This window comes from Acinonyx jubatus, chromosome D3, assembly GCF_027475565.1.
Source record: "Acinonyx jubatus isolate Ajub_Pintada_27869175 chromosome D3, VMU_Ajub_asm_v1.0, whole genome shotgun sequence".
Lineage (NCBI taxonomy): Eukaryota > Metazoa > Chordata > Mammalia > Carnivora > Felidae > Acinonyx > Acinonyx jubatus.
Genome location: NC_069392.1, coordinates 27,047,455 through 27,061,099, shown reverse-complemented (window position 1 = coordinate 27,061,099; position 13,645 = coordinate 27,047,455). Strand labels below are relative to the sequence as shown.

The following is a 13,645-nucleotide window of genomic DNA, read 5'->3' as shown; positions in this document are numbered from 1 at the left end:
CTGACTTGGGGCACAAACTCACAAATGTGAGATCATGATCTGAGCGGAAGTCGGGTGCTTAGCTGACTGAGCCACCCAGGCACCCCTGATTTTTCTTTCTCTTGTAAGTTATTATTATTATTACTTTGCCTCGATGCCCAAAGTATATTTCTTTTTATTTTAAGTTTATTGATTTTACTAGAATACATCCTGTGTTGGTCATTGGGATCAGTTTTCTCAGGTGTACAGTTTCCCTTGGAATATATGGTTTCAAAAATGTTTTTTTTCAAATTTAAGGAAAGTTTCTTTGTTCTGTACTATTTGTACTCGACTTTGTACTGTTCTCTTGTTTTGGCTTTCCTTTTCAGGATCTCCTAATATACAGGTGTTGGATTCTTTTTGTGTGTACCTGTCTTTTAAACTTGTAAATCTTTCTTGAATTTGTTTTGTCAGTCTATTTTATATACTTGAAAGAGAAGAACACAGGTGGGAAACTTACATGAACTGATCTCAACCCTTTCCATAAGGCAGTCATCAAATATCACGGTACTGGTGTAAAGAGAAAGACAGATTAATGAAATGTAATAGAGCTTCCAGTCAAGGACAAACATCAACTGATTTTTTTGACAAGGGCACCAGAGCAATTCAATAGGAGAAAGGAAAGTCTTTTCAATAAGTGGTGCTTGAAGTAAATAAACCTCAACTCCCGTGGGCTAAAAAAAAGTTAATGTAAAACTTAACAGTTAATGTAAAAAAAAGTTACTGTAAAAGACAATAAAGGGCAGTCATCATAAATGTACACTTGATGATTCCATTCATATGCAAACACCTGTGTTACCACCATCCAGGTGAAGATAAGGAAAACTCCCAACACCCCAGAAGGCACTCTTATTGCCTGCCCAGTCAGTACTCCCTCTTACATTCTGCTATTAAGGTTTGAATTTGCCCTGTGCTTTGTGTGTGCGTGAGTGAATATGTGTATTTAGTGTGGATTCAGGCTCTAGTCAGGAAGCAGTGCCTGTAGGGGCGTCTGGGTGGCTCAGTCAGTTAAGCATCTGACTTCAGCTCAGGTCATGATCTCACACTGAGCTGAAGCTCGGAGCCTGGAGCCTGCGTCAGATTCTGTGCCTCCCCCTCCCCTCTATCCCTTGTGCACGCTGTCTCTCTCTTTCTCAAAATTAAATAAATAAACATTAAAAAACATAAAAAAAAAAAAAAAAGGAAGCAGCTCCTGTAATCTCTTTCAACAAGCAGCAGGGGGCGCTGTGGGCACATCTCTGATTGTTGGCCAGGTTGTTGCAAGAGGACCAATTTCTGGCTACTTATTTATTTAAGTCCCTTCCACCCCAGGAATGGGTAGTTCTCTATCTTTTCCTATTCCCAGCCTAACTCCATTTCCATCTGAGGATACCATTGGGTGTTATTCTTTGGGGGTGGGATGGGGCACAGGGCAGTGGTGGAGTCAGGGCCCAGGCCCTGAGGCAGCAGGGGCTTGTGGGACTGTCCCTTGGGTCTACTTTTGGCTGGGCAACTAGCCCTCTGGTTTCCTGTCTGCCAACTTCTGCTCAGGCTCCCTGGGGATGAGGGGCACCAGAGGGATCCCTAATGTGCAGAAAGGATGCCCTCCTGCCAGGATGCTGGGGAGGAAAGAGCAGGGAGGAAGGAACAGAGTTTCCCTGTAGGGGGTGGGAGCCTGTGGGACCCAAGACAGGGGATGGAGAGGTACTTCTTCTGCTAGCTTTAGATTGTTCTTCTTTTCCTCATTACTCAAGTGTAAAGTTAGGTTATTGATTTGAGATCTTTCTTCTTTTTTTAAATGTTTATTTATTTTGAGAGAGAGAGAAAGCATGAGCAGGGAAGGGGCAGAGAGAGAGGGAGACAGAGAGAGAGGGAGACAGAGAATCCCAAGCTGCCTGGCGTCCTCAGCACAGAGCCTGATGGGGGACTCGAACTCACAGACCATGAGATCATGACCTGAGCCGAAAATCAAGAGTTGGTCGCTTAATCTGCTGAGCCACCCAGGCACCCCTCTTTCTTCTTAATACAGGCATTGATAGCTCTACCTTTCCCTCTAAGTGCTGTCTTTGTTGCATCCCATACCTTTTGGTATGATGTGCTTTCATTTTCATTCCTCTTCCACTATTTTCTCATTTCCCTTGTAACTTTTTTCTTTGATGTATTGACTAAGAGTGTGTTGTTTGATTTCCACGTATTTGTAAATTTTACTTTTTCTTGTTACTGATTTCTAGCTCATTCCATTCTGAGCTAGAAAAGATATTTTGAGTGATCATGGTCCTTGCAAATTTATGAAGATTTGTTTTGTGACCTAACATATGGTCAATTCAGAGAATGTGCATGTGTACTGGAGAAGAACGTGTGTTCTGTTGTTGGGCGGCATGTGCTGTATATGTCCGTTAGGTCTAATTGGTTTACAGTGTTGTGCACAGCCTCTATTTCTTTATTGATCTTCTGTCCAGATATTTTATCCATTATTGAAAAGGGCATATCTAAGTCTCCATTATTGCAGAACTGTCTGTTTCTCCCTTGTCAGTGTTTGCTTCATATATTTGGGGTTCTGTTGTCAAGAGACAATGTCTTTCTTTGTCTCTTGTGACTGTTTTTGACTTAAAATTCACTTTGTCTGATATTAGTATAGCTACGTCAACTACTTCACTCTTTGGTTACTATTTGCATGGAGTGAATTTTTCCATTCCTTTATGTATATGTATGATTCATATATAATCATTTTTGAATCATATATGAATCATTTTTATTTTTAAAATATAATTCATTGTCAAGTTAGCTAACAAACAGTGTGCTTTTGGTTTTGGGGGTAGATTCCTGTGATTCATCGCTTACCTACAACACCCAGTGCTCATCTCAACAAGTGCCTTCCTCAATGCCCATCACCCATTTTCCCCTTTCCCCGCCCCCATCAACCCTCAGTTTGTTCTCTGTATTTAAGTCTCTTACAGTTTGCCTCCCTTTCTATTTGAAACTACTTTTACCTCTTCTCTTCCCTCATGGTCTTCTGTTAAGTTTCTCAAGTTCCACATAGGAGTGAAAATATATGTCTTTCTCTGATTGATTTATTTCACTTAGCATAATACCTTCCAGTTCCATCCACATTGTTGCAAATGACCAGATTTCATTCTTTCTCATTGCCAAGTAGTTACATGAATCATTTAAAAATGCATTCTGCTTATCTCTGCCTTTTGATTAGAAAATTTAATCTATTTACATTTAAAGTAATTACTGATGGGGTGCCTGGGTGGCTCAGTCAGTTGGGTGTCTGACTTCGGCTCAGGTTATGATCTCGCGGTCTGTGAGTTCGAGCCCTGCGTCGGGCTCTGTGCTGACAGCTTGGAGCCTGGAGCCTGCTTAGGATTCTGTGTCTCCCTCTCTTTCTGCCCCTCCACTATTCATGTTCTGTCTCTCTCTATCCTTCAATAATGAATAAACGACAAAAAAAAAAAATAAAGTAATTACTGATAAGGCAGGACTTCTGCCGTTTGGCTATTTGTTCTTTCACCTTCCCTTGAAGAGACTGTACCCTCCAGAAGGGCAGGGACTTGGCTGCCACCAGCACCTCTGAAAACTTCATACCTAGCATGGTCTTTGGCAGAAGATGTTCACTGAAAGAATAAGGAATGAAGCATTGCTTTTTGATATAACTTTCTCCTCCCCATAGGTTACTACCCCTAACTAATCCAGGATAGTAACTTCCCAGTTATGACCACAAGTCTGTGAACAATCCCTTCCTGGCTTGGGCCTTAAATTGAGAATATTCAGGGGGTTCATGGCCTCTGTGTCTAAAAGGATGCTTCTCCCTTGTTCCCTGCTCACCTGAAGAAACATCTTGGCTTTAAAATCGTCCAGACTCCTGAGGTGGGCAAGAAAATTACTGAGATTGTATTCTATCACTCTTTCTCAGAGAGATGCCAGTGGAATCATGGCCCTGTTCAGTTTGGCCAAGAGTCCCAGGCCTGGGGAAGCCTTCTCATAGCAACAGGGGAAAGTCCCACTCCAGCATCTCTGCCTCCCAGAGAGAGTCTGGCTCCAGCACCCACAACACCATCTTGATGAAGTATCTGATGCTATCTTGATCACACTGTCTGGCAGCAGAGGAGCAGAGAGCCTACTCTTAGCTTGATCTCATCTAGGAGATAGAGAAGAACTTGTCTGTCTTGCAGAAATAGCTCAGTACAAGGTCTTTGCATATTTCTTTTTTATTTAATTTGCTTATATTTTATTTTATTTTATTTTGAGAGAAAGAGAGAGGGTGCAAGTGAGTGAGGAGGCAGAGAGATACAGAGGGAGAGAGAGAGAGAGACAGAGAGAGAGACAGAGAGAGAAAGTGGGGCTTACCCAGAGTGGGGCTAGAGCTCCCTCGATGTGGGACTCGAACTCACACAATGTGAGATTATGACCAGAGCTGAAGTCAGATGTTTAATAACTGAGCCACCCAGGTGCCCAGTCTGTGCATATTTCTATTGCCTTGTGCTGCATCAGGCTCTGTGCTGACAGCTCTGGCTGTCACCCAAGCTGCCTTGGGCTCACCTCCTCTCTGTCTGGGTCACTGGCTTGACTGCACATTTATGGCTGCTGCTTGGGAACAGCATGAGCATGTGTTCTATAGATCCTGTTACAAGTCTAGAATCAGGTCAAATTCTTCAGCTTTGGCTTCCTAGGGGGATGGGAGAGGTTGGTTTCGAGAGGCTGACTTTCAGGATGGTGTACCACCACATAATAAGCCCTGAGGCCAGAGACCTCAAGCAAGGGCAGGACTCCTGGTCCTCAGGCCTATTTCCCTGATGCCAGCCTGTCCCTCCTTCCCCTCATCCATCCTTATTCCCTCTCAGATCCTTCCTCATTTCCATCCTTAGTACGTATCCATATCACTCCTACAGGAGGTACACACCTCTCACTAACCAACCTCATCTGCATCAACCTTGACCAAATCAGCTTTGTACCATCCCAGCCTCTCCTTCCTCACCTGACTGTAACTCTCTGACTCTCCTCTACCTGCCTCCAGCCCTGATGTTATGGAAATAAGCCCCATCTTGGGAAAGGGTCAGATCTGCACCATGGCTTTCACTGCCTCTTCAGTCAACTAGAAAAAGCAGAAAGAATCAGAGGTGAGAAGAGGCTCTTGGGAAACTCTTCCAGGCGGCCAAGAACTGAGGCCTTGCCTCTCACCGTGTTTCAGGCTGCAACTACCAAGAGCATGGAAGGGGCTGGGTTCCTTACCTGGATGGAATTTGCTGCAGGATTTTTTTTTTAATGTTTATTTATTATGGAGAGAGAGACACACTCACAGAGTGTGAGCAGGGGAGGGGCAGAGAGAGAGAGGGAGACACAGAATCTGAAGCAGGCTCCAGGCTCTGAGCTGTCAGCACAGAGTCCAACACACGGGGCTTGAAGTCACGAACCATGAGATCACGATCTGAGCTGAAGTTGGATGCTTAACCCACTGAGCCACCTGCGTGCCCCATGATGCTGTGTTTTTTAAACCATTTCTATAACTCTTTGTGGGTCAGGTGCCTTCGCTGCCACTCCAACCTTTATGGCTCATAGTAAAGTGTGTAAACCTGCCTTCTGATGGTTAAATGCTACTGCCTGACTTCAATTGCTTAAGGGTCCTATCATCCCTGTTTCTATTAGTCTAATTCTGTAACACTCTTACTGTTTTACACTCTTCTGTTTACACTCTTACTGTAACACTCTTACTGTCAGCACTGGCCTACACAGGTACACTGCCACTGGACTGTTCAATGTCACTGTTGCCTCTCTCATCAGCATATTCCTAAGAACGCTGGTAAATTGTGTGTTTGACAGGGCTTCCTGTGGGATATACCCATTTGGTTGGGTTTTCTAACCTTACACAGTAAGTGTATTATACAACCTTACACAGCTTGACAACTTCCCCCAGTGTATTAGACCTGAGCTGCAACCTGTCAGCAATCCAGGAATTCCAACCTCACTTAGCATGGGCCATTGTTTTCTTTCATGCTTCTAGAAGCCATCACAGTAGCAAGTCCACACAAACTTCTGGAATCCCTGGCAAGATATTAAATCTTGTATCTCAGAAGAAGGCTCCCAAATCAATAAATTCACCTTACCCAATCTTAACTCTCCCCCTTCCCAACCTTATCAAGCACCCATAATCCAGCCCCAAACATAGTCCCCAAGCTGGTACATGCTGGTTAGATCTTCCAGCTTCTTTAGGGTGTGGTACCTTTTCTCCCTTCTCAGCCTGAGCACATCTCTTGTGTTATGCTGAGACATAACCCTATTACAGGCCAGGAGGGAAACTGGGGAAGACAGCAAGAAACAGATGTTTTGTCTTCCTGAAAGATGTTTCTGCAATGTAATCAAATAAAAAATTTAGTTTTTAATAGGGTGGGTTGGCCCACTAACTTCTGCAGGTTCAGAGGGTCAAGGAGAATTAGTGAATTTGAGATGACAGAGACCTCAATGCAAATAACTCCATCACTATGCCAGGGTGCTATTCCTTCCCAACAGGGATGACTTTGGCATAGCAGACCTATGGTGGTTGTGAGTTTAACCTTCAGAACTCTACTTCTCTGAAGATTAAGTCCTGGCCGGATCCTTAGCTTTCTCTGCTGCCGACCCCCAACCCTCACCCCATCCCACCCCCGGGGTTAGATGAAGGCCTCTTTATATGCTACCAAGGAGATCCTCAGGATGGCTTTCAATTGCTAGTTGGCTCCCTGCCTTTATCCTTTATTATGGTGTCAACCCAGCCTAACACTAGCATAGTTCCTTATGCTTTCCAAAGCGCCTAATCTACAGCACTGGCTACTGCATTCCCTTCCATGGGCATACCATCCCAATTCAACACCAGTGGAAGCTTTAACTATGGGGCCACCATCTTGTGCCTGGGCTACCTGAGCTCCACTATGCCTTCCACCAGGGATGGCTCCTCAATGCCAGCAGGCGGTGCGCGGTATCCCGAAGCAGGACAGGGTGAGGTGTGAGCCTCAGCCCATCCTTGTAGGTCCGCCGTGTGGGCAACGCTAGGAACCGGGTTTGTCACGTGCCCTCTGTCCCATTGTGTTGGCCACAGCCTCCAAACGAGGTCCGTAAGGGCACCACCTGCAGTCTTTGGTCAAGGGTAACAAGCAGCGCAGGTGGCTACAGCAAGAAAAGACCATCTATCCTAGCCCTGTAATAACGGAGTCTGTACCCACCTGGGAATCCGCCTATTTCTCCATGCCACTGGTTCGTGTGACTTTCCTTTGGGAACCTCTCTGATCCCCCATCAATTTTCTTGGGGAGTGTCCTGCATCCGGAACGGGCCACCTGAACCGCACGAGAAAGCAGGAAGCCAAGGGCCCAGGCAGCTTCCAATCTGGTGTCCTGAGGCCTCGGTGTGCAAGCCCTGGGCTCCTGTTCCACACTTTAAGGCCCCCGGCGACCCCACAGTCCAGGGGGCAGCTGAGAATGGCACCCTCGGAGAATGAGAGCCGTCGCAAAGAGCCCGACACGGAAGACTCAGAGCCTGACTGCAGCACTGCAGAGACTCCTAAGACTGCGGCCTCTTCCTGGGTCAAACGTGGGAGGAGTAAAGGGCCTGCCGCCTTTTACACTGGTCACAGAGGGCAGGGCCTGCTCCCCCTCACTTTGGGTCAGGTGGGAAGTGGGGGCTGGACAAGTTTACCTCCTCCCCCAACTCTCTATGGGTCATGTGGGTGGGGGAGAGGGGCTGCCTCTTACCAAGGAAAGCGTGGGAAGTGAGGTGGGGTGGGCCTGCTCTCCTCAAGGGATCTTGGGTGCATGGGCGGGGCCTGGTCACCTCACGTTGGTCATGTGCACAGGACCTCGTTTTTCTCACCTGGTATCACGTGGGAAGTGGCTGGGGCCTGCGCGCCTCATACCAGTCTCATGGGTGGTGAGTTGGCTGGGAAGGACTGAGAAGCACCCTTGGACTGCCGTCTGTGGGTCGTGTCACTAGTGTGGGCTTGGAAACATGGGGGGCTGAGTAAGTTCCGGTCTGCAGGTTGGGCAGCCCAAGGCCTGGTGCTGGCCTCCAGCCAGCCAAGACCTGTTGGAAGGACTGAGGAGGGGGCATGGAGGACCCCTGGGGGGCACCTGGACCCTGGGAAGGTCCTCTGGGAACTGGGAGAAAGAGCCTCAGCACCTGAGAAAAGGGTCTTTGTTCGCTGAAGTCCCGGCACTGGGCCTGAGGATTAGGTCTGGAAGGCGGCCCTGCCCCTAGCATCAGTTTGAAGATCCCTTCTGGTGTTGGAAAGGGGTCCCAGAGGTCTGCAACTGGCTTGCTCTGAATCGGATTTTGTAGACAGAGCAGGCTTTCAACCTTCTCCCCTAAGGCCATCAGAAAGCTCACAGAAGTAACTATCTCCTAATGGACGCTTGCCCTGTGGCAGGCGTCCTGGCCAGGGCTTTGTATACCTTATTTCCTCCCAAGAATCCTGCTGTGGGGTTCTGTGGACACCTTTCATTTTCTCCTCATGTCTGATCCATATCGTTTTCTCTTACTGGAACACTCTTCTCAACTTTATTACCTTCATTAAGGCTATCATTGGAGAGCGTGAGAAGATGGCAGCGTAGGAGGACGCTGGGCTCACCGCGTGTCCTGCTGATCACTTAGATTCCACCTACACCTGCCTAAATAACCCAGAAAACCGCCAGAGGATTAGCAGAATGGAGTCTCCGGAGCCAAGCGCAGATGAGAGGCCCACGGAAGAGGGTAGGAAGGGCGGCGAGGCGGTGCGCGCTCCACGGACTGGCGGGAGGGAGCCGGGGCGGAGGGGCAGCCTGCCGGCCAAGCAGAGCCCCCGAGTCTGGCTGGCAAAAGTGGAGGGGCCGGATGGAGTGTGTTCCCACAGCAAGCGGGACTTAGCATCTGGGAGGTCATAAGTTAACAGCTCTGCTCGGAAAGCGGGAAGGCTGGAGGACAAAGGGAGGGAGAGTTGCTGAGCCCCAGGATGACAGAGCTAAGTTTGGCAGGGAACAAAGGCACTCGCCAGTGCCATCTCCCTCGCCCATCCCCCAGCCAAAATCCCAAAGAAAACTGAAAGGGCGGGCCTACACCGCCCGACTCCATCTTGTTCTGTGTCCTTCACTTTGACCACACCTCCTCTTCTTGAGTAACCCCCCTCCCCTCACCTGCCTAACAGGACTCGGACCCTTCCCCAGCCAATCGACTGAGGCCATAGCCATTACCTCACCAACTGCCCCTAGGCCCCAATAAAACCTTTGTCCTTTTGAAACTCGCTCTCTCTCCCTGGTATCCCACCGCTGTGTCGTGCAGGTAGGGGATTGAGCTCGAGCTAGCTCGAATAAAGGCTCTTTTGCTTTTGCATCGGACTCGGCTCCCTGGTGGTCTTTGGGGATCACGAATTCTGGGCATAACATTTGGGGGCTCGTCCGGGATCCCCAAGACCCCCAAGGGACCCCCGACCCGGAGAGCCTGACTGGCCATGGTTAGTGTCTGTCTGTTTGTTCTGTCTTTTCTGTGTGAGCTCATTTCTGGAATTCTGGTAGTGCCCAACGCAGTCTAAGTGGATGCACTGGAGGACCACAGGCCAGGAGTTTTGGAAGACGTTCCGATCCTCCCTTCTGGAGGGACGTGGAATCCCCTCAAAGGTCTGAGACGAGGCGGGTCGCTCCCGCTGGTCGGCGTGAGGCCGTCGTCTTTGGAGGGATGTGGAATCCCCTCATCGGTTTTGGAGGGACATGGAATCCCCTCAAATGTCTAAGCTAGCTTTCAGTTTTACTTCCATGGAGTTGGAAGACTTTCTAGGGGCCCTCTGTTTGTCTGTTTTTGTGTTTCTCTGTTTTATTCTGTGGACTTACTGGACGGACGTTATGGGACAGACTCAGACTACTCCTCTAAGTATTATGATTGATCACTTTAAGGATGTGAGGGGAAGAGCTAACAACCTCAGTGTGGAAGTCCGAAAGGGTCGGTGGCAGTTTTTTTGTTCTAGCGAGTGGCCAACTTTCAATGTCGGATGGCCACCAGAGGGGAACTTCGACCTCCCTACCATCCACCGAGTCAGGAGTATCATCTCTCGGCCTAAGGCGGGCCATCTTGATCAGCTCCCTTACATTATCACTTGGCAGGACCTTGTAGAAGACCCACCTTCTTGGCTTAAGCCCTTCTTAGCCCCGCTCCCTCTGGAGCCAAAACCCATTCTTGCTTTGCAGGGGACAAAGAAGAAGAAAAGTCTTACCCAGCCTTCAGCACCCCTCTACCCTGTCCTACAGGGGGGTACTGAAGAAGAATTAAGTTTTCCTCCCCCGTATAACCCCTCTAGGATGCTGGAAGAACACCATCCTCCCCCTCCGGGGGAGGCAGACGCTGTTCCGAGAGTGGGAGGCAGAAACACTCCAGTGGGAAGCCCGCCCTTTACCAGACAAAGGGCTCAGAGGGAGCAATCCGCCTCCGCTGCTGAATCCACTATTCTGCCCCTGCGAGCCACTGGACCCCCAGATGCGGAGGGGAATCAGCCCCATCACTATTGGCCTTTCACCACTAGTGACCTCTACAATTGGAAAGCTCAGAATCCTAAGTTTTCCGAGAAACTGGCAGGGCTTATTGATTTATTAGACTCTGTTCTTTTTACTCATCAGCCCACGTGGGATGATTGCCAGCAGCTTTTGCAGGTCCTGTTCACGACTGAAGAAAGAGAAAGAATCCTCAATGGGGCCTGAAAACTAGTTCCGGGCGCAGACGGGAATCCCACCACCAACCAGGCTCAGATAGATGCCTCCTTCCCCTAACTCAGTCCCAGTGGGATTTCAACATGGCAGAAGGTAAGGAGAGGCTCCGGGTCTACCGCCAGACTCTAATGGGGGGTCTCTGAATGGCTGCTAGAAAGCCAACCAATTTGGCCAAGGTAGGAAATGTACAACAGCGAAAAGATGAATCTCCAGCTGCCTTTTTAGAACGGATCATGGAGGCATTCCGTACCTATACCCCCATGGATCCAGAGGCTCCGGAAAGCAAGGCAGCTATTATCATGGCCTTTGTAAACCAATCGGCCATAGACATTAGGAGAAAATTACAGAAAATAGATAGACTAGGAGAAAAAAGTCTGCAGGACTTACTGGTGGTAGCCGAAAAGGTATATAATAACCGGGAGCCTCCTGAGGACAAGCAGGCTCGCGCCATGGCAGCTGCCAGCAGTAAGCAGACTCGAGACCTGCTAGAATACTACTAGCTACCACTGCTGACTTCCCCGAGGAATGAGACCGCCGTCTCCGGCAGCTGGCAGACGATGCAAGAAAAGGTAAAAGAACCACCAAGTGGGGGGGAAGCAGAGGCTGCAGAAGGATCAGTGCGCATACTGCAAGGAGATAGGGCATTGGGCCCGAGATTGTCCAAAAAGGGCCGGCGGGAAGGGAAGCAAGACTGATCGAGTAAAAGTCCTAGAGCTAGATGAACTAAGTGATTAGGGGAGTTGGGGTTCGGACCCTCTCCCCAAACCCAGAGTAACTTTTAAAGTGGAGGGGACCCCTATTGACTTCCTTGTCGACACTGGAGCACAACATTCGGTCCTCCGCACCCCACAAGGAAAACTAGTTAGCAAGAAGTCCTGGGTACAAGGGGCAACTGGTATGAGCCAGTATTCATGGACTACCTGAAGAACAGTAGATTTGGGAACGGGCCGGGTATCCCACTCCTTTATAGTAATACCAGAATGCCCCTACCCGCTGTTAGGACGGGACTTACTGACCAAGATTGGAGCTCAGATAACTTTCAGATAAGGGGGGCCTCAGGTCACCAATGGCAAGGGCCACCCCATTCAGGTCCTGACCATGAAACTGGAGGATGAATACCTCCTCCACCAGGAGGCGCTCCCGAGAGAGGATAATATAGACAGATGGCTACAAGAATTCCCCTCGGTTTGGGCAGAGACGGGGGGGGGGGGGGGGGGCAGATGGGACTAGCCGCTCATAGGACCCCAGTCCTGGTAGAGCTAAGCCAGGAGAGAGTCCGGTAAGGATCAAACAATACCCCATGTCTCAGGAGGCCCGGAAGGGGATCCAGCCACACATCCGGAGACTACAAAGCCTAGGGGTACTAGTTCCTTGCCAGTCTGCCTGGAACACCCCCTTACTGCTGGTCAAAAAGCCTCACACAAATGACTACCGACCGGTACAAGACCTCCGGGAAGTAAATAAGAGGGTCGCGGACGTACACCCAACTGTTCCCAACCCATATACTCTCTTGAGCTCCTTGGCGCCCTCCAGGGTCTGGTATACTGTACTAGATTTAAAGGACGCCTTCTTCAGTCTGCCGCTGGCAACCCAGAGCCAGCCCTTGTTCGCCTTTGAGTGGCATGATCCGGAGGAGGGCTACAGTGGGCAACTCACCTGGACACGGCTACCTCAGGGATTCAAAAATTCACCCACCATCTTCGACGAGGCACTACACAAGGACCTGGGTGAGTACAGAAGGGAGCACCCTGGCCTCACCCTTCTATAGTACGTAGATGACATCCTGATTGCGGCTGACATGGCCAAAGACTGTGAGCGAGGGACCCAGGACCTGCTGGCTACCCTGGGGGCCTTAGGGTACCGGGCATCCACGAAGAAGGCTCAGATATGCAGGGAGAGGGTAAGTTACCTGGGATATATCCTGGAGGGCAGACAGCGGTGGTTATCAGATGCCAGAAAAGAAACTGTCCTAAAGATCCCTACTCCCACCTCCCGAAGAGAAGTGAGGGAATTCCTAGGATCAGCCGGCTACTGCCGCCTCTGGGTTCCAGGTTTTGCTGAGATTGCCAGGCCCCTATATGAAGCTACCAAAGAGGGGAAAACATTTAAATGGGCTGAAAAAGAAGAAACTGCCTTTAATCAGTTAAAAAAGGCCCTCCTAAGTGCCCCAGCCCTGGGCCTACCAGACATTATGAAGCCCTTCCACCTCTTTGTAGACGAACATAAGGGAATAGCAAAAGGGGTTCTAACTCAAGCCTTAGGCCCCTGGAACCGCCCAGTGGCTTACCTGTCTAAGAAACTAGACCCAGTGGCTGCCGGCTGGCCGCCATGCCTAAGAATTATTGCAGCGACAGCACTCCTAGTCAAGGATGCAGACAAACTGACCCTAGGACAGGAGATCTGGATCACGACCCCACACACCATTGAAGGGGTCCTGAAACAGCTTCCGGATAGATGGATGAGCAATACACGTATGACTCATTACCAGAGCTTCCTACTCAACCCTCCATGAGTCCGGTTCCACCCCAGTGCAGCCCTCAATCCTGCAACCCTGCTGCCCGACCCTGACCTAGGTGCTCCACTACATGACTGTGCGGGAATCCTGGAACAAGTACATGGATTCCAGACGGACCTGACCGACCGGCCCCTCCACGATGCCGAGGCTACTTGGTTCACTGATGGCAGTAGCTTTGTGCGAGACGGACACAGGTATGCGGGTGCAGCGGTGGTCACTGAAATGGACACCATATGGGTGGAGGCTATACCCTCTGGAATGTCAGCCCAGCGAGCAGAGCTCATAGCCCTCGCCAAGGCGCTGATGCTGGGAGCTGGAAAATGGCTTAACATCTACACAGACAGCCATTATGCACTTGCCACAGCTCATATTCATGGGGCAATTTATCAGGAGAGGGGGCTACTGACGGCAGAAGGACGGACTATAAAAAATAAGCAG

At 49.5% G+C, this 13,645-nt stretch overlaps 1 protein-coding gene across 1 annotated transcript; it reads left to right on the top strand.

Annotated features, from left to right (window-relative positions):
* Positions 1–9,171: 9,171 nt before the first annotated feature.
* LOC128312426 (uncharacterized) lies at positions 9,172–10,743 on the top strand. The gene has a single exon (XM_053206151.1). The coding sequence runs from the start codon at positions 9,703–9,705 to the stop codon at positions 10,681–10,683; it is 981 nt and encodes a 326-aa protein (XP_053062126.1). The 5' UTR covers positions 9,172–9,702; the 3' UTR covers positions 10,684–10,743.
* Positions 10,744–13,645: the final 2,902 nt, after the last annotated feature.

Coding starts and splice junctions, on each gene's coding strand:
- LOC128312426 (XM_053206151.1), top strand. CDS start 9,703: ATGGAATCCCCTCAAATGTCTAAGCTAGCTTTCAGTTTTACTTCCATG.